General features: G+C 40.7%; 2 protein-coding genes across 3 annotated transcripts; one reads left to right on the top strand and one right to left on the bottom strand.

Moving 5' to 3' along the window:
- Positions 1-2,923: 2,923 nt before the first annotated feature.
- Positions 2,924-15,046, top strand: hlfa (HLF transcription factor, PAR bZIP family member a). Its single transcript, XM_026324906.1, has 4 exons — positions 2,924-3,272; positions 4,043-4,402; positions 10,888-11,102; positions 11,327-15,046. The coding sequence occupies exons 1-4, from the start codon at positions 3,158-3,160 to the stop codon at positions 11,540-11,542; spliced, it is 906 nt and encodes a 301-aa protein (XP_026180691.1). The 5' UTR covers positions 2,924-3,157; the 3' UTR covers positions 11,543-15,046.
- Positions 15,047-15,700: 654 nt separating this feature from the next.
- Positions 15,701-21,356, bottom strand: mmd (monocyte to macrophage differentiation-associated). 2 transcript variants are annotated; one of them, XM_026325895.1, is made up of 7 exons: positions 20,951-21,356; positions 19,926-20,094; positions 19,620-19,780; positions 18,795-18,869; positions 18,594-18,695; positions 17,980-18,049; positions 15,701-17,466 (listed from the first exon to the last, which is right to left on the bottom strand). In XM_026325895.1, exons 2-7 carry the CDS (start codon positions 20,001-20,003, stop codon positions 17,263-17,265), a joined length of 690 nt encoding a protein of 229 aa, XP_026181680.1. In that variant the 5' UTR covers positions 20,004-20,094; positions 20,951-21,356; the 3' UTR covers positions 15,701-17,262. The 2 variants fall into 2 exon arrangements, with proteins under 2 accessions (XP_026181680.1, XP_026181679.1); XM_026325894.1 differs by having other exon boundaries at positions 19,926-20,007.
- Between the last annotated feature and the right edge of the window lie 2,818 nt (positions 21,357-24,174).

The following is a 24,174-nucleotide window of genomic DNA, read 5'->3' as shown; positions in this document are numbered from 1 at the left end:
TTGTGAAAACAAGTAGTGTTGATGGCACACTAATGAATCACTAAAAACAAACCAATGGGCAAAGAGCAACAAGGATTTTAAGCTATGACTCAGCCACTACTACACTAGAAAGCATGAGTTTCCATGTGCCAAGACCTACACAGATAGAATTGCAGTCTGACAGCAACCATTGGCTAAAAGTAGGTCAATCTGAGATTCACGTCATTTTTTGCTATGGCACTACAGTGGACCGTTTCCTCATTATTTACATATACAGTTGAATATAACAGCCCCAAGATGCATTACTCTCATATGGTAAAGACATTAAAAATATATAAAGCATATCTCCGCACACTTTAAAATGAGTGAAATGTCGGGGTTTAATGTACGTTTATGAACGTGTCTCATCTGACGGAAGAACAAGTACCAGTCAGTCAGCTTATCTGTCCCAAAATGAAGCTGTTTTATTCATGAAGAACGGGAGACTGGTCTGACTTTGAGAGAGCACAGTTTGCATTCAAATGAGTTTTAGCTGAGAGAAAACGCTGAAAGTGCTTGCTGTTAAATAAGCAATTAAATCTACTGTTTTTAATGAACTGGCTTTGGGTGTTTTAGGTGATGCTAGAGAAGGCTTGGTGAAAGATGCATCTTAGATACATCTAAGTTGAAACAAAGGAAATTTTAAATATACAGAGGGTACGGAAAGTATTCAGACCCCTATAAATTTTTCACTCTTTGTGTCATTGCAGCCATTTGCCAAAATCAAAAAAGTTCATTTTATTTCTCATTAATGTACACTCAGCACCCCATCTTGACAGAAAAAAATTTATTAAAAAAGAAAAACTGAAATATCACACGGTCATAAGTATTCAGACCCTGTGCTCAGTATTGAGTAGAAGCACCCTTTTGAGCTAGTACAGCCATGAGTCTTCTTGGGAATGATGCAACAAGTTTTTCACACCTGGATTTGGGGATCTTCCTTGCAGATCCTCTCCAGTTCTGTCAGGTTGGATGGTGAACGTTGGTGGACAGCCATTTTCAGGTCTCTCCAGAGATGCTCAATTGGGTTTAGGTCAGGGCTCTGGCTGGGCCAGTCAAGAACGGTCACAGAGTTGTTCCGAAGCCACTGCTTTGTTATTTTAGCTGTGTGCTTAGGGTCATTGTCCTGTTGAAAGGTGAACCTTCGGCCCAGTCTGAGGTCCTGAGCACTCTGGAAGAGGTTTTCTTCCAGGATATCTCTGTACTTGGCCGCATTCATCTTTCCTTCAATTGCAACCAGTCGTCCTGCCCCTGCAGCTGAAAAACATCCCCACAACATGATGCTCCCACCACCATGTTTCACTGTAAGGATTGTATTGGGCAGGTGATGAGCAGTGCCTGGTTTTCTCCACACATACCGCTTAGAATTAACGCCAAAAAGTTCAATCTTGGTCTCATCAGACCAGAGAATCTTATTTCTCATAGTCTTGGAGTCCTTCATGTGTTTTTTGGCAAACTCTATGCAGGCTTTCATGTGTCTTGCACTGAGGAGAGGCTTCCGTCGGGCCACTCTGCCATAAAGCCCCGACTGGTGGAGGGCTGCAGTGATAGTTGACTCTGTGGAACTTTCTCCCATCTCCCTACTGCATCTCTGGAGCTCAGCCACAGTGGTCTTTGGGTTCTTCTTTACCTCTCTCACCAAGGCTCTTCTCCCATGATTGCTCAGTTTGGCTGGACGGCCAGGTCTAGGAAGAGTTCTGGTCGTCCCAAACTTTTTCCATTTGAGGATTATGGAGGCCACTGTGCTCTTAGGAACCTTGAGTGCTGCAGAAATTCTTTTGTAACCTTGGCCAGATCTGTGCCTTGCCACAATTCTGTCTCTGAGCTCCTTGGGCAGTTCCTTCGACCTCATGATTCTCATTTGCTCTGACATGCACTGTGAGCTGTAAGGTCTTATATAGACAGGTGTGTGCCTTTCCTAATCAAGTCCAATCAGTTTAATTAAACACAGCTGGACTCCAATGAAGGAGCAGAACCATCTCAAGGAGGATCAGAAGAAATGGACAGCATGTGAGTTAAATATGAGTGTCACTGCAAAGGGTCTGAATACTTATGACCATGTGATATTTCAGTTTTTCTTTTTTAATAAATTTGCAAAAATTTCTACATTTCTGTTTTTTTCTGTCAAGATGGGGTGCTGAGTGTACATTAATGAGAAATAAAATGAACTTTTTTGATTTTGGCAAATGGCTGCAATGACACAAAGAGTGAAAAATTTAAAGGGGTCTGAATACTTTCCGTACCCACTGTAGTATCCAAGTGAATATAAGTTTTTTCATTTTGTAAATTTGAGAACATTTCATGGCAGCTATTAAAGCACAATAAGTATTTGTTATTGAGACTTCAGCAGATAGAATACATGATTTATGTGTCATTTCATTTAGTTTTAAATTTCCTCCATGGTAGATGACTTAAGTATCTATCTATCTAAATGATAGAAGGAATAAACATGGAAGCAAGAATAAACATTCAATAATCTACAGAGGTTTTGCAATCAACATATATAATCTTGTGGGTAGCAATTCAGGAATATTGACTGGGAAATATTTAAATGTCACTTTATTTTATTTAAGTTTATTTCTTTGTTTTGTTCTTTATTTATTTATTGGACAGTATTTAGCTTATGATGGTATATGACAAAAAGAAGCAGCAAAACTTATAAATGGAGGACATTTATTTACAGCAAAATACAAAACTGATTACTATATGACATGTTTTTTCCCTGTTTGCACTTTGGTGACTTGATATCGATACATTATTTCCCACAGTTCTTGAAGGCAGCATGTTTCGAGCGCCCGCTGAGATCCATGAAGATGTTGTTTCCTACGTGCCCTGAACGCGCCGTGAGTACCGTCCCCGCCCACCCGATGCTTTGACGTCACCGGCGTCCGTCTCCGCACATGGAGAGAGGAGTGCAGTAGCTCCGCTCCCTCCGCCCTCCTCCTCCAGCTATTTGCCAACCATCCTCGACGACAGACAGCCGACCGCTCGCCGTCCCGCTGTTCCCGAGCGAGTACCGTCTTCAACCTGTGAGCCCCGTTTTAGTCGAGGATCTCCACGGGCCGGCCCGCGAGTTTTGGTCTTCTGGGGGCAAATTCAATTTTTGTGAGCTTTGGTCTCCAATTGCCCTTCAAGACATATGGAGAAAATGGCCAGACCTCTTCCTATAAACTCAACTTTCCTGCCGCCGACTCACGGCGTACTGAAATCCCTGCTGGAAAATCCACTGAAGCTGCCTTTCCATCACGATGAAGGTAACGTCACGTTTGAAAACGGTCAAAACTCGACTTGCACGCACAGCGACTCTGCTCCCGCCGCCTCCCGGTGATGTCTGTCCGCTGCTTGTTATTATCTTTCTGCAGATATGGTTTTAAAAGAAAAAGGCGCTGTGAGGGACGCAGGTGAACCAAATCCACCGGAGTGACATCTTGTATCAATATACGATCTTTTTTGAAGCAGAAACAATGTAATTTTATTAATTTGGGGCCACAGAGATAAATAAAACATAATGTTCCCTGACTCGGTTAAATGTCGTGAACTTGAACTCAGGCTAAGATGCTATTTATGCTTGTACCTATTATCTAAATGAACATAATACAAGCAGATTTGCATGTGTTATTGTCACTGAGCCGTTTTTAGTTTGTTGGTACATCTATAACCTTTAAGCCCTCCTGTCTTCAGTGGGATTTATATTAGTGATAACACAAGGTGTCGATAGAGGGCGCCCTTTCACTTAGACTGTGAATGCTTGCTGTCCACCCCCTGTATTTCTGAATGTATTCAGTCATTGCATTATCTGAACATGAATGGAGACTTATCTTAAAGGGTCAGTTCACCCAAAAAAAAAAAAAACAGCATATTTTCCCAGTCAGCCATCACGATAGCTTTGCTTTTATTTGTGTCTGATTTTTTAAAAATCCAGTGTTAGCACAGCACAGATGAAACATCAGGGGTATTTTCTATTTATACCCGCACACTGACCCGTGAGACCCCTTAATGAAATTACTTGTGTAAATATTTACAGGGTTTGGGAAAGACAAAGAGAAAGAGAAAAAGCTGGATGATGAAAGCAGCACAGCCAACCATCCACAGTCAGCCTTCCTTGGCCCGACCCTGTGGGACAAGACCCTGCCCTATGATGGGGACAACTTTCAGCTGGAGTATATGGACCTGGAGGAGTTCCTGTCGGAGAACGGCATTCCCGCTAACACAGCCCAGAGCGACCAGGCTCCTCAGGCAGCACAACCCCCACAGGCTCCTCTGCAGCAGGCTGCACCGCCTGCCCCGCCCACACCCTCCGTGGTGGACCTCAGCAGCCGCGCCACCACTTCAGTTCACACAGGCATGGCGCCTCAGACCTGCCTCCACAGCCCCAGCACAGCAGGTAGGAAGCACATGCAGCAGAGTCTGATGTGCACCTGAAATCACACCTGCACACACCGACACGTGGGTTCACACGCTTGTGCATGCTTCCTCTGTACCAGGGGAGGCTCTGGAGGCTTGTGCTGCTGTTTGCTCACCTGCTACACATATACACACACACACACACACAATCTATAATTACAGTAACTGCCAACGCTAAGAGAGAACATGTTGTTTGTGTCCTTGAAGGCATCATCTCTGAGCGCTGTTTTAGAGCTGTCTCCTATTTAGCTAAGCTTCCCTGAGTTAGAGCTTTTGAGTAGCTGCAGGCTAACACATTTCAATTCTCATTTATAGCCTTGAATTAGACTTTGGACTCTGAGAGTACAGGCAAAACAGGCTTAAGTCCCAGGATGCACCACGGTTTCTTTATGAAGCTGTTCACATTAAACAGAAATAGGGCTTTACTTAGTGTTGTTCCTGCATTGGAACGTTCATTCATTATTGCTGGCATTGGGATTAGCATTTTGTAAAATATTATTAAATTACATTTTCATTTATGGTTCTGTGCAATAGCATCTACAGGATTATGAACATATTTAGCAATGTCGAAAACATAGTAATACAAAGCTGTTATTTCATTACAGATATGTAATATTTGAGTATTAAGTTTGAGTGTTTCGGTGATCATATGTGGCTATTCGTAATGGAAAATCTTATAATTGTATAATGCTGACATTAAGTAGGCAGTTTGTATGTGGAGCAAAGTGTTAAATTGTATAACAGAGTTTGTTAAGCTGCTGCCAAACATGATTTGTAACTTTAATTCACCAGATAACAGACTGAGTTAAATCATTTAAAAGGACCAGCCTTCACTTTAAACATAAACAGAGCAAACTCTCAGCAGGCCAGACCCAACCAGCACTGGGCTGGGTTTGGAGCACATTTAACATCCAAACTTAACACAAAACACTCCTGGCAAAAGATCTGACGATACGTGTCAGATAAACAGATGGAGTGTTATGTTGTGTGTGACAGATGCTGTAAATGCTCTGTTTATGTGTGTTTTACCTGTACACTGACGAGGTGGCATCCTGGTGAAAAGCAAGTTTTGTTATTCCACTGTGTGTGTTAATGGACCAGTGCGTCCATCATTTAAACCAGTCGGGATGATAATGGATGATAATTGGTGACTGATAACCATCCTGTCAACTTTTCAAGGACTAATTTTGACCTGAGCATCAGTGATATCACCAGTCGTTTTTCAGCCTGATGACACAAAAGTGTCCAGTTTGTTTATTTTCGCGTGAACCCATGCACCTGAACAAACCACACAGTTCAGTCTTGGTGGGATATATGTAGATCTCCACAGATGGAGTGCTGCCGCTGTGCAAATACTTCCTGTGTGTTGTGTCTAATAGTTCCAAGATTAGGAAGGAAGAAACTTTGATGAGGCACTGTAAACACTGTGCTACATGCACTGTAATGTGGAAAATTCATCATACGACATCTGGTATTTGTTTATAATTTATCACATCAGTGAATCTCTTACTAAACTCAATTTACTCATTTCAACATGCATCACCTAAAAACTATCTGATTTAACTAGCTACTGCTGGCCAATCAACTCCAGCTCCCGGCAATCGGTACATTCAACATGTGTTCAGATTGTAATTAATTGGTTATGTCAAGTTGTTTAATTTACAGAGCACTTTTAAAAGCAAAATGTTTGTCAGCCTGCTTTTACAGAGTTGTTAAAAAGTACAGTTTTACAATTCTAAATTGAACAATGAATAATTGAACAAGCCGGTAAATCCAAAATGATTTTAAAAGGCATATTATTACATTGTCGCACACCTGCCCAGCACTTTCCTGTAAACAGAAAAGGTTGGACTAGAGCTGCATTTAACAGATTATTTGAAAACAGTGGGACAAACTGGGGGAAAATGCCCATCACAAGGCCTGAGTCTGAAATGAAGTCTTTGAATTGCTTAATTTGTCCAACCAACAGTGCACATTAAAACAGCATTGAATTTAAAAAGATGGTAAACCCTCACGTTTGGAACCAGAGAATGTTTGCTTAATATTGTTGCTTATTGAATAACTTGAGTAATAAATCAAAATAAACTAATTGTTTGACAGTTTATTAAAGTGTTACTGTAGGTCGTATACTCTCGCCTGTAGTTTTTTTTTTTTTTAAAGAAGTAAAGACCCAGTGTTTCTGAATGTAGTTTTAGGACATTTGTCATGAAAGGTGGTGAGATTGTTGAATGCAACCTTCTGAGCACCCCTTACACCCCAACCCCCATTTCTTGGCATCAGGGAGGATACGGTGGCCGTCACATTTAAAACAAAACACATTCCTTGTCTAGAGCCGGTGTTTGGTTTGTCTATTCTGGGCTACTATAAAAACATGGCGGCACAACATGGCTGCCTTCGTGAAATGAGACCCACTCCCTATGTAGATTTAAAAGGCTCATTCTAAGATCAGGAACAGGCAATGCTTGGTAGTTTAACCAGGGTTAACTGAAATGCAACACTTGGTATTTCCCAGTGTACAGACTAATGACAACATATTTATGAACACTACCTTCTATTCCTGCTAATAGATTGTCTAAATATTAGACAGTGAATCTTTACATTTTGTCTCTTTCTCTCATGTGAATGCATGTTGGACAGTCTTTACACACACTTAGCTCAGATGTGATGACAGTGCAGTCAGGGATAAACTGCTGCTTTAGAAGAGATGCATCTGTACAGTACAACCTATACCAGCCTGAGTACACATGTGCAGAGGCAGAACTTCAGACCCTGTGTGTCTTGTGTTTGAATCTTTGTCTGACCGCTGTCTTCACATTTACCTCTCACGTGAACGCGGCTGGGGTTTCCTGCAGCATGCTGGGCCATGTGATGGACACATGCGGCCACCGTGTGCAGCCCTGAGCTACAAACAGGAGCTTGTAACGGCATAAACCTGCCTGCCTTCTTTTCTTTTCTCGCCTCCCTCACTCACTTACTCACTCACTCTCACTTTCACCCTCCCTGCTCCTCTCTCCCTTTAACACTCTCCGCTTCCCGTCCAGTCTTCCTCTCCCTCCCTCACTGGGCTCGGCTCCGACACAGCCTGGACTCTGAGCCAAGGCACAGGCTGTACCCTGCAGAGATCACATGGACTTGGGTGTGCTTTTGTCACGTGCATGCAATATTGTTCCAGCTCGCCGAGTCTCGTCTCGTCTAACCAGCCACTCCACCACCACCACCACCACCACCACCACTAACTACTACAATCCCTCTGCTGCACTCTGCTTGCAAGCAATACAGCAGGCAGCAGATAACATTGTTATCACAATCCCGGAGCTAATGAAAGAACGGGCGCTTTCTCACTCTGAACGTCCTGCAGATGCTGAGGGTCTTTGTCAAAGCCGGATCAGGAGATGGACTCTGGTGTTTGCCAGGATCCAAGTGGGCAGTGAAATGTACGTGGGGTCAAAGGGTGTGTTATGGTGCATTCCACTGTATTAGCGAAGGAAAAGAGACTCACTGAGCAATAGAAATCAGCAGATTTGAAGAGCCAAACATGGAGTTCATCAATTTATTATCATGTGGAAATAATTTTGTTTCTCAGAAATAGTTGTTCAAGCAGAAATCTGTCAATATTACCAAACCCGTACTCAGCCTTTATTTTTATCTTTCCCTTTGTTGGGGTCCTGCACACAATAAAGTGTAATGTCAATATAATTATCTAATTGTCACGAAATCATTAACTAGCAACACATCTCACAACACTGACTTCATTCCCGTTGAAGATCCAAATCATGTCGTACAAATGTAGTTTCAGGTTCTAAAGAAAGAGTTCTTCCCTGAAACAGCTGGGCACCAGAGATTTGGGCACTATTTCAGTGGCGGATTAATCCACATCATATGCTCTAGTGAGTGTTTACAGTCAGAATGAACTGTTCGTGGTAATGAAGGGCCATGTCATCCAGTGCAACCCTGAGGCTCATTTTTAATAGTTTTGAGACAACAATGGAGCTCTGTGTCACAGAGGAATAAGCTGTGGAACACTTTGATACAGACGCAGTACCTGTCAGTGGGAGACATTTGCTCGATTTATGATATTTCTTGACAATAATTAAATATATCTTATATTTATGATCATGTGAGCATGTGGTACACCCAGCCCAGATCAGAGTTCAGCAGCTCTGCCCCTGCACACAGCAGCAAACAGCTCCACTTATCTCGAACTGTACTATAATCACTTACAGTACGTAGCACAGTGATAACTCACAGTAACTTTGATATGATCATCTAGCAGGACAGGTAAAATACATCAAATTAAAGCAGGTTGCCCGACTGCTTAATCAAAAAAAAAAAAAAAAAAAAAAAAAAAGCTTTGCTCACAGCTCTTTATAGGTCAGGTCTGGACTACCTTGTTAAATATAGATTTCCTTTTCAAGATTGTGAGGACTATTGTATGAATCCACATTATTCAACTACTTCCTGTCCCCTGGAATGTGCCGTACATTACTTGAGGACATTACAGGTCAGCGAGGCCGCTTGTACATCTACTTTTAGCCTGTGACTTCTTTTAACTAATTAGGAGATCAAAATGACTCGTAAAGGTGATTAGGACGACGCAGGCTATTTTCATGCCTGACCCATTCTCTAAGACAGTGTCTAGTTGTAGTTTTAGCTCATCAAGAATCTTGCTGTCTTAAGCCTGGTCTCTGTTTTTGAGTGGTTGGGCTGTGTATCTTACTTTATGGATGCATCACCTCGACAGTAAAAATGTATGTGGTAGCTGTACTTTAGTGCTTATCATCAAATTAGCTATGTGATGGACAAAACATGAATCAACAACACTTCTAATCATTTTTTATGTTTTCATTTGTGGTTGGCTAAAACAAGCAGATTAGGGTCTCAAAAACTGCCATTTGCACTTTTAAGTGTGTTCTGGCATTTCATAGACCAAGCGACTGCTGACGTATTTGGTGTCAGCGTTTCCCAAATTAAAACTTTCCCAGTTTTATATCACTCGTTCTTTGCGTTTCTTAGAAGACATGTTGCTATTTCTTTAAATCATATGTAAAACAAAAAACACAGTTCTTGTTTTGGTATTAGATGGAACCACACCTAGCTTGCGTACTGAACAGAAACATCTGTTGAAGTCATGTGTCTGAAACGCATGTCTATGAAGGCTGTTGTTTCTCCTCAGTTTCATGAGGTGATAATTAGAAGCTTTAATAGTTCTGCATAGCCTTTCAAACAAACAAACGCTGCATCTGCTGTTAGCAGAGAAATTTTGTTTTCCACGAGTTTAACAGACAAATCTGAGGCAGCGTGGCACTCGCTTGAGGTTTTCATACTGTTGGTGAAGAAGCCAAACACTTCCTCTGGGTAGGACAGTGTCTCCTGATGCACAGACTTCCTGTTTGTGTCTGTTTTGCACACAGAAAGCCGTCAGAGCCGAATCTGATGGCCTCTTCTCAAATCTCTTAACGCAGCCAAAAGCTGTTTGCCCATGTACTCTCGGGCCGAAGGTCAGCGGCATTGACTGGCTGTCATGGCAGGCTCACAAGTACAAAAAATCTGGGTCATGATGTACGAGCTGCCAGGAGATCAGCAGCGAGTGAAAATGCCTGCTGCACTTTGCACAGTCAGGGTCCCAATTGTCATACTGCTTGTTGAGGTTTTTGAATCATGCAGAGAATGCAGGTGTTGTTTTTGTCACAAAATAAATTAGTGCTAATGTAGTGAATCACAGGGTAATTGTTCCATCCAGGCCGGCTAATGAACTTAATCACCCTCCACTGGTCAGCCCACAGCTTCAAATCAATTAGAGAAGCCTTGCACAACAGGCAGACAGACGTGAAGGCACGCAGCAGCTCACCGTGGAGCGGATCGCCCCGAGACAGTTCACTGACAAAACCTGGTGATTTGAGATCAGCTGACAGGAGCTGTTGATCGCTGCAGAGTTGAACATAAAACAGTTCGGAGAATGATTTGTCCTTGTGGGTTTACCTGTGTTTTTAAAGCCTGTGAAATAGCACCACCTGCTGGTCAGACGAGGGACATGCCGCTATAGACGGACAAAATGTATTTCAAGAAAAGCAGTCACCTGTTCTCTTGATTCACATCTACACCATTACCCAGTCCCAGTCCCCAAACCCAGAGAGGTGTGAGCACAGGGGAGAAAGGCCCCTCCGTGGCCTCCGACTCGACAGGCTGTCAACAGACTTAGTAACCGCTGCTCTTCTTGTGTCCTTTGCCCAGCCTTAAGAGCTTCACACGTCACTCACATAACCAATTACCCCAAATAGAAGTGCCACCTTTAAGTCTTATGGTGCCACTGCTGCCAGTAGACCTGAAATCAGAGGTCTGCTGACTGCTCCCCTCACTGACAAATAATTAGAAGATTTCCACACTCTTTACACCCTCTTTTCAATTTAATAGCTCAATTTTGTGCTTTCGCAGGCAGCTGCTAATATGTGTTTTTTGCTCTTACAGCACTGCCCTCATCCCGGGACACACCCAGCCCCATCGACCCAGAGTCAATTCAGGTGCCCATGACCTACGAGCCTGACCCGGCAGACCTGGCCCTGTCCAGTGTGCCTGGCCAGGAAATGTTCGATCCCAGGAAACGCAAGTTCTCAGCTGAGGAACTGAAGCCACAGCCCATGATCAAAAAAGCTCGCAAGGTCTTCATTCCTGACGACCTCAAGGTGACCTGGTGCCTCTGTCAGTTACAGCCAGTGGGGTGGGAGTGTGTTTGGCGATAGGAGATAGATCTGTTGTTGCCCTGTTGTTATGTAAGGTCAGGGTCTAATGCAAGTTAACCCCAGAGAGACCCTGGACTAAAAGCCAAGCTATCTTCATTCTCATGATAACCTAGAGACTGTGTTGTTGTTGTTGTATCCAGTCTTAACACGTCTGCTTCGCTTTTCAGGATGATAAATACTGGGCCCGGCGTAGAAAGAACAACGTGGCAGCCAAGCGGTCACGGGATGCTCGGCGGCTGAAGGAGAACCAGATTGCTATCCGGGCTGGCTTTTTGGAGAAGGAGAACGCCGCTCTCCGCATGGAGGTAGCAGACTTGAGGAAGGAGCTAGGCCGCTGCAAAAACGTTCTGGCTAAATACGAGGCCCGACACGGGCCTCTGTGAGCCCATAAAACCCCCAGCCACCACCAAACCTTTCCCACACCCACTCTGCTACCCCAACCTACCTTCCCTCAAGTTTGAAGGACAATGTGTCTCTTTTGGTGGCACTGCACCCTCCTCCTCCACCACCGCCCCCCACCTCCTGTCCACAAACCTCCCATCTCACCCTCCTCCCCACCCACAACACACACCTGTATAATTCTGGTATTATAAGTCATCTGACGTCTATCATAAGCTTCAATTTATGTTCCTTTTATTTTCTGTATACATGGTTTGACTAATATATATATATATATATATATACATAGATAAATACATATATTTACACAAACATACTTCCCACTTTAATGTACTGTGAGGAGTTATGAGCCAACCCACCAGCTGAGTCCCCTGCTACCTTCCACTTTTGAGAAACAATGCCATGCTGTTTGTTGTTCACTTTCATACCAATTTTATACGTGAGATCAGGACTGAAAACTGTTGTTTCCTCTTTCCTTTCTTCTCTGTGTTATATGTAACGTGTCAAGAGTCTGCTTAAGCCCCTCAGATCTTGTTTTTTTTAATCCAAGGTTTGTGTTTCTGCTCCTGTTTGACCCATTTTGAACTCAGATGTTCATGTTATGGTTTGGTTGTCTAGCACAGCTCCCCCTTAGCTTCTCAACAGCACCATCCTTGGTATTTTACAGCACTTAAAATGATCTTTTCCAATTCAATTGTGGTGTAGATTTTTTTTTTTTTTTTTTTTTTTTTTTTTAACGAAACAATTCTGGTTTTTATTCATCACCCAGACACTGAGCAATAATTCCTGTCCAGAGGTAAACTGACATGACTGCCTACATGTTCCTCACCCCCCCACCCCCCCACTGGCAGATCACTACCTAGTCTCCCCATTTTACCCCCTCACATGTTAGCCCACCTTCGTTAACTAAGATAACCTTAGTGAACTTCTGCACTAATGCGTGTCTCACAATCTGATCCGGTGCAATGTTTCCAGTCACTCAAAATTTCCTCTGCCTATTTATCTACTGTTTATTTCTCAGATGGAAGATTGTTGTTTATTTCTGTTAATGTAATTGTTAGTATTAATACTACTCTTGGCATTGTTGTCATTTAGCCTCCTCCTTGTTTTCAGATCTAAGCATGATTTTCTTTGACAGAACGAAAAGCTTTTTGCAAATCTTTTAAGTTTCTTGAAAAGTTGTGGATAATCCTTTTGGCTTCTGTTTAACTTAGCATGATTAATATGAGTGTTATTATTTTAAGGAATCAGTACAGATGTTTGTAGTCTGTCTGTGTAGCTCTATGTTTGCCTTCTTTTTCTAGATGGCTGTATGAATGTAAAAGATGTTGACAAAAAAAAAAAAAGAAAAAAAAAGTTGGGTGGTGTTGTCCAATACTGTGGTTAACCCAATCAATTTGTTTACTGCAGACCAAACAATTCACAACAGAGATGATATATTGGTTACAAGAGATATGTTTATATAAACCTATTCTATAAGTTGTTCTTTTTGTACAGTATTTTTCCTATACATTACTGAACTATGTATTTTAAAGGCACAGCAGATCCAGAATATTAAAGAATACAAGTATATAATGCAAAGAAAAATGCAAATAGTGGTATTTTGATATTGTGTGTTAGTTAAGATGTGGTAGATTTACAGATATTATATTCAGCAGCATCCAAACCCCCTGGGCAGTAGTATAATTATTATTGCTATTATTATTATCATCACCCTCATCATCATCATTACTATTGTTTATTATTATGCCACTCAGGCTTATGTTTAGACTTCCATGCCATGTGAGTCCCATTAAAGTGAAGGGTAGCAGATACACCAAAACAAAATGCAGTCCAGAAGAAAGAATGTACCCTTTTAGGCTCTTTTTAAAAACCATCATCTCACATCCATCAAGAAAACACACTTATTTTGGCATTCTGACCTGACCCCAGCATGTCCCAATACTTAATTTGTCATCCAGCAGCAGGCTTTACTTTTTTTTTTTTAGTGGTGAATATTCTACTGCCCTTTTTTGGGGCTTTTTCTCACTGCAAAGCTTGTGAGTCTTAATTGCTTCTGATTTGATTTTATGGGATGAAGTTACTATGAAGGAAGGGAAATCTCTAGCTTGTTACTATTGCTGCTCTCTGTGTGATTGGTGACTCCAGCCAACACAGTTGTTGCATGTTCCTGAACCTGAGTGATGGCCACTGGAAATCTTCTTGTTTGTATTTCTTAAATGAAGGCCTACAGTGGAGTCCCCCCTAACATTTAGTTGCGTTATGATGTAGAGTTGCATGCTGCAAAGCTTAGTGTCAAGAGTGGGATGTGACCGATTTGTGTTTTTATGAAGATTTGATACTGGTGTTGATGTTTCTGGTCATCTTTATTGAGGTTTAGGGCTGCCAATATTAGAAGGAAATAAAAACGATTGTGCTTTTTAAGAAATATACAGTTCACATTTCTCCCAGATTGTTTCCAGTCTCACCTCTGCATCACCCATTATAGGTAGAAACATAGTTTAAGTTTTAGTTTTAACTCCTCAGCAAAAATTGTATTTTATCACACATAGCACACAAACAGGAAATTAGTGGTTTATTTAAATATTGGCAGTCCTGGGCTTCTTTAAATGTTTTAATTTAGATTTGAGTCAACATTTGAGTATTTTGCACTTTTCAAGGTGGGACAAATCTCTGAAGATGGGATTTTAAAACATGACAACTCTAAATGAAACAATCAGAAAAGCCAATATCAGTCCAGTAAAATGGGTCAGACACTAGTCTAATCCCAGTCCAGATTTAACAGAGCATTGGTGATCTGATCAAAAGGTGTGTGCGATGTAAAATGATTCTTTTCTAACCAGAAAGTATCAACTTAGTATTTTTGCGCTTTCCCTTGTACATCTTACCTGCACAAACCCACTCGAGTGTAAAAAGGGTTTGTAAAGAAGAGTTTGTGGAGCATCTTTTTATGTATTCATACACACACACACACACACACACACACACACACACACACTCACACACACACTCACACACACACTCACACACACACACATAGGAAAAAGCCAATATTTAATCCATTTGTATCCCAAAATTACCTCACTGTCAACTGATTTCACTACCTCACCCGGAAACGTTAACCATAATTCTGAGTCTATTCCAGTGCCTTGAATACACTGACTGTTCCTCAGTCTCAGCAATGTAAAGTTCCCATTCCAGCACCACTAGGATAGGTTCAGATCTGCACTGAAGGGCTTCTTAGTGCATCAAAAATCTTTCTATTATGTACGCTGACAACTCTTTTCATTTCTGATTTTGGACATTGCAACAGACTTATAACCATTGTATTCATGGCAACACCAACAGAGTGTATAAAAATGACATGAAGGAAAGTTTGCTATTGCTTGTCATGGAATAGATGCATAACATCTATTTGTGCTGTTCAGCCCTCAGCCTCTGTCTGTCTGTAATTTGTAGTGTCTAATAAAATCCCAGTTTATTTCTGATGTACCTTGTGCTTATTGCTGATGCTTATTAATTCAGAATAAACTATTGCATGTTATTGGCTAAATTGTTATAGTGGATTGTTCCCATTCAGAATATTGATAACTGTCAAATACTCAAATGCCTAGTCACGTTTACTCAGGTTTACTCATTCTTTGATATTAACTTGTTTAAATTAGAAAACATTTTACTTTTATTTATCAAACACAGTAAAACTGGCTCTAAACTATAAATCAACCATTAAAATACTTAATCCTTTTGAGAAATATTTGAATATTTGAAGAAATCAGTAAAGGATTTACAGAAAATTCCAATTTTGTTTTGCATTGAAAAATGTGCAACTATAGAGAGTAAGAATAAATTACACTCAGCTCAGATAATTACAGCTAAAGGGCATTCAACCAAAATGTGGCCCCGAAGCCAAAATGTCAAAACTTTTAATTAATTTAATCCTGGTAAAAAAGCAACTGAAATGTGTGTGTAAGGGTTGTAAGATAATATTTCATTTCTTCTGAACAAAGAAAAAATTTTTTTAGTCTTGGCAAACATGTTTGTGTTTGCATGTCTCTGCAGTAGATTGATCTGTTTGAGATGAGTAAATGCAAACATTTATCTTAGGCTGGTGATAAATCAGGACCTTGTCTAGAGATGCAGACGTGGGACATAATTATTTTTTATTATCACATTAGAAAGGTGATTTTCAATACAGTGGAACATTCATGACTATGCAGCACCATTAACACTCAATGGAACAGACATGAAGCAGTTTGTTTCCCTGCGAAGGCCAGGATCATGTTATCACCAGAGCAAACAACAGAGTATATAAACATTACAGTACAAAATACAGTGGTTAAAGAAAATTGGTTCAACAAACAGCCACAATTCAAAAATATGCAATCATTCAGCTGCATACATCACTACTGAGTAAAGCAACAGAGTGGGTAATTTAGGAGTCAGGAGCCATGAAGCAAATTTACAAAACAAAAACAGGTTTTTCCACTGATCAGACCCACTTCTGAATACAGACCATCTTAGTGGTACAAATCGAACACTGAGAGAGTCAGTGGAAATGTAATACTGGACTACAGTACAAAGGTCATGCATACACATACTCTACTGCACACTGTTCACATTACAAATACAGTGGAACAATTCTGTCTCATCATACTGCCTGAACTGACACTATCCTTATTTGGCTCATTAACAAATCCCATCTCACCGGCCTCCCCTACAAACTCCCTGATATGTTGTGAATCACCTTCTTACACCACCCAACAGCAGGGGGCACTAAATACTTGCAGGACAAACTTTGTTCTCTGAGAAGTGAGGAATGCATTTGGATACTGGTCAGAAACAAAGCATTATTTGAATAAGACAGATTTGAATAAGATCGTTGTAAAAACAAAACAGAAAATTAAAATGACGACCAGGAGCTTCTTCCTATCTTACTCACCAACTTGAAATTTTACCAGATCACAATAAGCTCTTATTAACTGCAAATCTGCAATAACTATGGATTATTTGATCAGCCCGTTCCTGATTTAAATCACATTGTGCCATTTTGAAACTATTTGGCAAGGTTCCTGCACAGCTGCTTGTGTTTCAAAAACACGAGACCTTTGGCTTCTTTTGTGGAATGAAAACAAGTTTTCGTAAAGCAACATTTTTATCTTTCTCAAATGTATCACAAAGTACCTGAATATTATCATAAACAAAGATAATTTTGGTACTTGTATTGAAGTTCAAGTGCTGTAGCAATACTATCATTGTTATCCAGGCCTGCTACTGATAAGAATGGATTTTTAGCACCTCATAGCCCCAGTGTTCATCTGATCAGCTGAAATTGAGGACTTTACAGGTTTTGACAATGTCCCCAGATGTGGAATGTGGTTCTCTTCAAGTAATACAAAAGACTGCAAATCTTAAATTCTCAAATACTCACGAATGTGCCAAAGTTAATACTAATAGTAAAAATTCAAAATTCTCTCCCTTTATATCAAGTTGTTTTTCAAGTTGTACAAAATAGCTCTGAAAGTAGCTTTTGTTTATCAGTGAGGCGTTGAAAAATCTGTTCTCCATGTTAGAAAACAGTAAACAATTCATGGTCGAAATTTATCGTAAACTTTACAGCTGTGGTTGCGGATTCAGTGGGTACTTGAGGGAGTCACTATGAGGGCACCTCTGTTCCGAAGCATAGGGAGATGGTGGAGCAGCGTGGTCACAACTCGAGCAGGGTGTCGGCGCTGGGAGCCTTGTAGAGGTATTTCCAAATGGCGTAGTAGTGCACGGCCGCAGCAAGCGCCACAAACACGTGCCAGATGGCGTGGGCAAAGGGGATGATGCCATCGCTCTTGAAGAAGAAAACACCGAGGCAGTAAATGAGCCCTCCATAGGCCAGCTCATGAAGCCCCTCAGTGTTGCTCTGCAGAATACATAAAACAAGGGAAAATAAACATCTTACATAGGAATCATCTGTGTTAGATCTATTCATCTCCTGAATCTGACTGTGGATTGATTATGTAGTATGTTGACCTGGTAAAATGGAATAAAGTTGAATTAAGATGCCTGCACAGACACAGTAAAACAGATTGTAGTTTGCACTTTATAGTATTAATAGGATATAAGGCTGCTATATTTACCGAAACCACTGGAGGGCAACATAAAATAAAACACAGACTTAAAATGTTGAAAGTCTTCAAGACAACATACAAGATGTTAAAGAGAAAGCCTACAAATATTTTTTTTTTGCCACAAATTATCTTTCATTTTAGTGAGACACTTAAACCTCAACAGAGTGTCAGCCACAAAAGGAAATAACACATAATCCACCCTGAGGCTGCAGGGTTTCGAGCTGCAGGGTGGAAGAATTTGATGTTCATATGATGATTCAGGATATGCATATTAACGGAATGTGAAGGTATAAATAATAAATCACCATTGACGTCACAACTGATGCCGGAAAAAATCCCATCATCAAATAGAAGGCCAGCTCAACAAGTTTATACCTGTGAACACAAACATATGTTTACAGGTACAATCAATCTGACACAAATTCCAGGAAATCTGAAGCACCAGCAAGGCAGCCTCAAATGTTTGTCAAAATGTATCATGTCATGTATAACAAGAAAATCTGAAAAAATGCAGGACAAGTACTTCGTTGTAGCCTCACACTGACAGGTACATTGTTAGAACTTGTGTTTATCTATTGTAAAATTAACTTAGAAATATTAATCTATCGTAATAATCTTTTCCAGATACAAGAGCAAGAAGTTTTAGAGCCTGAAATGTAGATGGTGTTTTGTGACATTTATCCTTGGCCATTCAACAGGATGTTGGCAGACAAACCATTGTGGCTAAGTGACTTATTTTTGTGGCCAAGCAGAGACAATATATATCTACCAAATCTGCCTTAAAGCTATTGTGATTCCCCAGAGTCCAGACAGACTTCTTATATACTCAACAATCACAGTGAACCTGCCTTTTTACTGACTCCCAACGTTTAAATTCATAATACTGCATAAAAGAACTACCACTGTAACATAAACTCACTTCTCATGATAGTTAAAGACATAGATGGTTCCAGCAGCAGCCATAAGCCACACAAACCAACGCATGTGTGCTGCCAGAGGGCCCAGTTCACGCAGGTTCAACCTGAATAAAAATTAAGCAAATGGGATATGCATCTGTATTAGACCTCAATTTATGACACATGGCCTTGTCACTCTAAACCATCCTCTGTCTGACACTCACCAAGGTGTGTAGGAGGCAGCAATGAAGAAATAAATTACCACTCTGTCACACATATGGAAACAATGTTCCACAGACCTAAAACAGACAACAGGTGAACAGGTTACAGGTTACGCCTTGTCTACTCAAAGTCTGTCACGTGCAAACCAGAAACATTCTTTGCATGTTCATACAAGGAAAAACCCCGAAGTAGACAGGAAGTGGCATGGTGTTTCCAAAAAAAAAAAATAAAAAAGCTGAAATGTGAAAATTATTGCCTGAAGAAACAATACAAAAGTGCAGCATGAACAGAAAGTCAAACCTCAGCAACACTAAACAAAAGAAACAATGTAAGATAAAGCAAAACCAATCAGAAAAAAAAAAAACATGATAATAGATACCAGGATACCAGACTGTGTTTTACAAAAAGCTAAAATACATAATCTAAATATGCAGGACAGTTACCAACAGTTCATCAGTTGAGCAGTGTAACATTAAAAATATAAAAGTGCAACACTTGAAACCAGATTTCAGGGAAAATAAAATGAAATGCAAAAATGAACACATTCATGTCAGCAGTCGAGTTGCAGTGTAGCAGCATTCCCAGCTGGGACATGGATATTAATTCTACTTTCAGCACTTGAAATTAGAGACCAGCTGCACTGTATACTATTACTCTCAGTCCAAATATTACAACAGGAACAGCTCATTGTTTGTGCCCTAAGCCGTGTTGTCTAGTCTGTGTCCTCATCTATTATGTATATATCTACCAGTATGTTATGAATGTACACTTTACTGATAAATCTATGTTTCTCTGTCAGCATGGCTCATCACTGTGCTTCTCCTCACCTCATGTGACTCTTCTTCCAGGTGATGATATGAAACACAGTGGAGACCAGAAAGAGGGCACACAGGCCCATACCGTACACCCAGGCTGTGATCCTCTCCCAGCGGTTGTCTGAAAGGCGGTACAGGAGCGCCATGCCCACAAAGGCTGGCATGATGAGAAGCTACAGAAAGGAAATTACAGAACAGTTTAAACAATGCACAGGTCAATTTCTGGACATACTATTAATGTCCTTTTTCTTAACACATTAATGGTCAGTTTGTGACAGTGTCATGTACAGAAGGAACAAGCAATTAAAAGCTACTTACTGCATGAGTATAGCAATTTGCAGCATGCTCATAACAGGTGGGCTGGTAGCGGCAGTTAGCAGAGGCGCGTCTGTTCATAAACCTGGACCACACAAAGAAAACGGTCACAACTATGGCAGCATGATTCCTCCAGGGACAGCTTCTCTCCAGACCTTATCCTGAACTGGTCCTTATCAAGTGGAGGTGAAAATGTTGATATAAGGACATAAACTAACTTGCACTGTGCCGACTATATCACAACCACACTACGGCTGCACAGACTGATAGATAGCTTGGTTACAGCAGCCAAGTAAAATGCAAAGAAATACATCGCACTTTATGATGGTTTATTTGCTGATTTTAATCTGGTTGAGGAATGATCATTTAAGGAAGCAAATTTAACTTTTAATCTAGGACTAAATTTTTATTCCTAGATTTAAGAAAGTGAAGATCACATACTTTAAATATTCCTGCCGGTGAACATTACATTTAGAGCTAAAAATAACATCTGCCATTGGTTGGTTCAGTCTATAAACAGTTAGAAAATGTCATTTTCAAGTTCCCAGAGCCCAATGTTGATATTTTTAGATGTTTAATTTTGCCAAAACTACAGTCCTATTTATCTTATAATGGTATGAAGCACAGAAAGTAATAATCCTTATACCTAAGGAGCTGGACCCAGAGAATGAGCAACACTTTCCCTTGACATTTGACTTAAAGATGATCAGAAATTGCACTAATGTTTCTAACCTCCAACCTTCTCTTCCATAAGGCTGAAACAGTCCCGTCCAAACTATGACATCTGCTTTCTTTTTATGTTTCTTTTGTCCATATTGTTCGCACAGTAAATGTTTCATAGTCCACCTGAGAGGGACAACAGGTTTATGTTGACCCTCCAGCTGAATGAGGTAACTACCCATTAATGACTAGCTCACTGCGGTTATATGACCTCATAAATCCCATGAATATGATCAAATTATACCACAAATCTGTTGCCTGACAAACCAAAACATCCCTTTTACAGCCACAGTATCGATTTCACCCACCTCTGAAAGCTGTTCACCCTCTTCATGTCAGGGTCTTATTCACTCAGGGAGCAAAGAAATAAATAAATCAGCAAAAGCCAGCCAACAATAGCGCAATAGCGCCAACAAAAGCCTGCTTTACAAATAAAACAAGAAACTGACAAAGCAAAACAGACGGAAGGCCTAGCATTAGCAGGTCCGCTACTCATAAGCTAACTTTGACTACAGCTACGAGGCACCGGCAGCACTAATACTTCCACCGTGAAGGCACCGTTTTAGTCTTTTTCTTAATACCATTCTGCAACAAATACTGACTCACTGCCTCCCTTTTAAGCTACAAATATCCATCAGCACCAGCAGCAAGCCCCCCCACCAGCAAGCAAACAGCCACACCGCTCAATGACAAGATCCCAACACCGAAAATGTGATTCCTCTCCCAGCAAGTGGTGAGATGATGATTGACAGGGGCTTTAGCCAACCAGCTGCTGGTTCACGGACGCATTAGCCAATCAGATGTCAGGGAGGAGTTTTTCCCGTGAATGGACCGTGATAGTCATTTGTAGTTATGCAAATATAGTGAGTGTTGATGGGAAGACAGAACATGCACATCAACGAACACAGAAATGAGAGAAAATTATTTGCTTCTGTTCACTTGTTTTTTTTCCTTTTCACTTTCTCATCAGTGTGTGCCGCAGGAAATGGTTTTTGTTTGTGATTTTATTTTTTTTATTTTTTTTTATTTATATCTTTGAAAACCGTTTCACGCTCAAAATAACCTCATCCAGTAACCGATTCTTTTGAAAATGGGTGGCGAGCCGAAAACTGTATTTTTTCTCAACATGGCAACCCCAAACTATTGACTTATCTTTACAGCATTACTAAATGTTTTACTAGCTAATAATCCATCCATCTTCTATACCCGCTTTTCCTGGTTCAGGGTCACGGGGATCTGCTGGAGCCTATCCCAGCTCTCTCTCGGGTGGAAGGCAGGGGTACACCCTGGACAGGTCACCAGTCTGTCGCAGGGCCACATACAGACACACAAAGACAGACAACCTCACACACTCACACTCACTCCTACGGGCAATTTTAGAGTCACCAATCCACCTAACATGCATGCTTTTTGGACTGTGGGAGGAAACCGGAGTACCCGGAGTAAACCCACGCAAGCACAGGGAGAACATGCAAACTCCACACAGAAAGGCCGGGATGCGAACCCACGACCTTCTTGCTGTGAGGCAACAGTGCTAACTACTAGCTAATAATAAAATCAATAATTACAACATCCATACCCTTGATAACAGATGATGTATTAAGAAGTGCTACTATATTTCTGAGAGACCTTTGTTAAAAAAATACACAAAAAACAGTTTATATTGTTTCATACAGTTATATTTCAACTTATACTGATAGATGAGTTCCAGTTTTTATTTATTTATTTTTTTTATTTAGAAAGTACCTGGACATTTATAACTTTTGGATTAGGATCAACAAAATCCTAATATTTACTGAAGATACAAAGACCTGGGAACAAGCCAGATGTTCTGGAAGAGAAGAGTCAAGTTCAAGTTCAGGGAAATTCACTAGCAAAACCATGATTTGACATCCTGTGGCCTTGAATGATTTTTTTGTTTGTCAGATTTTGTACATATTTGCAGCCTACATCATGTTCAGTTACACAAAAGATCTTCTTGTCAAACAAATGTCCATAAGAAGTTACTCTGAAAATAGAGGATGCAATATTGACCACACTGAGTGCGTCAGTATCATATCATATGCTCACCATGAAATGAGTTTAGTTAATGTTATACCTCAATTCATTGTTTTTAAATATGTTGAAAGCTTAGCCACTTGATAGATTTTGTAAATACAAGATACTACAAGCAGAAACCGCCATTATCATGGACAAAGAAACAACTAATTTTGACCATACAGCATGCAGTCTGGAAAAAGTCCAAGTTCGATGTCCAGTAGAGAAGGGGACACAGCCAGACAATGCACTACACACACAGTGTCACACTGTAACCTGGCAGTTACGTAACAGCGCTGTAACTTGATCAGTGACTCTTGATCAGTGTTTATATAAGACCAAAGTGCAATCCTCAAGCTTAATGAAGTCCAAGCTGTACACTTGTTGCCGCACACTACAAATATTTTCTACTTCTGCTCTGAGCCCTTTTCTATCTGCAGATACAGTTACCAATTCCTCTGGATTACTAAGGAAGTAGGCGTATATCAGCAATCCAAATGGGAATGGTGTATTACATCAAGCAAAGTCATCTGGGTCCTTGTGGTTCACATAATGAAGAGAAAGGTCATTGTTCATGTCGGGGCTTCGAAAATAAAATTAGGACAGACAATGGGAGAAAGCTAGAGGACATACGTCAGGGAACAGCATCTCCTCATTTCTGGCTTCAGTCTGCTTTTTCCCCACACTGCTTCACTAACACCTCTAATGTGATACAATCTGCAGGTTGGCAGCATGTCACAGCGGCTCAGGATGACTTCCTGTCCTGGCCGTAAACCACTCACGTCTGTGTGTGACTTGCACTTATCACCTCCTGAGCCTTGTGGTGGATGGAGTTTCTCTCTTATTTAACCTCCACTCTCACATCACACAAGCAGTTTTATCACTTGACGCCCAAAGAGCCACATTGTGTAAGTGTGCTGTACAGCTGGGAGTAATGATTTGACTTGTAGTTTCAAGACGGGCTCCAAGTATTGCTATGTTGTCTTTTACAGTAAAAACACCAAAAGCATTTATTCCATTGTCAAAAACCTGTCTACAGTGCTGAGTGCAACTTTAGTTTGACTGATAGTTTGATCAGAGATTCAGGCGTGTGGTGTGTGATGTAGTCTCAAGATAGACTCATTTCTGTTTAACAACACTCCCACAGAATTTTTGTTTCTTTTTTAAACTCGTAGTCTTCAGCTCTAAATAATGTTGACGCAAGCGGCATCACTTGAGGCCAGTTCTTCACACAGTCTGTGCTCAGTGTTTATTTATTAGTTAGTGTTTGCAAGTAAAAGCAAATGTTGATGCTGGCAATTTGTATTCAGTTACAACATATTTAGTTTGTTTTCCACTAAAATATCCAGTCTTGCAATACAAATAATGAAAGCATGATTAGACCTTTTCTTGGCTCTGTTCAGGCATTGGCAGCACTGGTTAGGTTAAGGTTAAGGAAAGATCATGACCTTGGTTTATAGGCATCACTACCAATTATTACTATATTCTGGTTTTG

Source organism: Mastacembelus armatus, chromosome 8 (genome assembly GCF_900324485.2).
Source record: "Mastacembelus armatus chromosome 8, fMasArm1.2, whole genome shotgun sequence".
NCBI classification, from domain to species: domain Eukaryota; kingdom Metazoa; phylum Chordata; class Actinopteri; order Synbranchiformes; family Mastacembelidae; genus Mastacembelus; species Mastacembelus armatus.
Note: the sequence above shows the minus strand (reverse complement) of the source record. Positions and strands in the feature narration are given on the sequence as shown.

What these genes read in the sequence shown, in the direction of transcription:
- hlfa (XM_026324906.1), top strand. Translation starts at nt 3,158, where the DNA reads ATGGAGAAAATGGCCAGACCTCTTCCTATAAACTCAACTTTCCTGCCG. An exon ending in GCCTTTCCATCACGATGAAG is followed by an intron (nt 3,273 to 4,042) that starts GTAACGTCACGT and finishes AAATATTTACAG; the next exon opens with GGTTTGGGAAAGACAAAGAG. An exon ending in CCACAGCCCCAGCACAGCAG is followed by an intron (nt 4,403 to 10,887) that starts GTAGGAAGCACA and finishes TTGCTCTTACAG; the next exon opens with CACTGCCCTCATCCCGGGAC.
- mmd (XM_026325894.1), bottom strand. Translation starts at nt 20,976, where the DNA reads ATGAAGAGGGTGAACAGCTTTCAGAG. An exon ending in GCTGCCTCCTACACACCTTG is followed by an intron (nt 18,696 to 18,794) that starts GTGAGTGTCAGA and finishes ATTTTTATTCAG; the next exon opens with GTTGAACCTGCGTGAACTGG. An exon ending in GTCTTTAACTATCATGAGAA is followed by an intron (nt 18,050 to 18,593) that starts GTGAGTTTATGT and finishes TTGTGTTCACAG; the next exon opens with GTATAAACTTGTTGAGCTGG.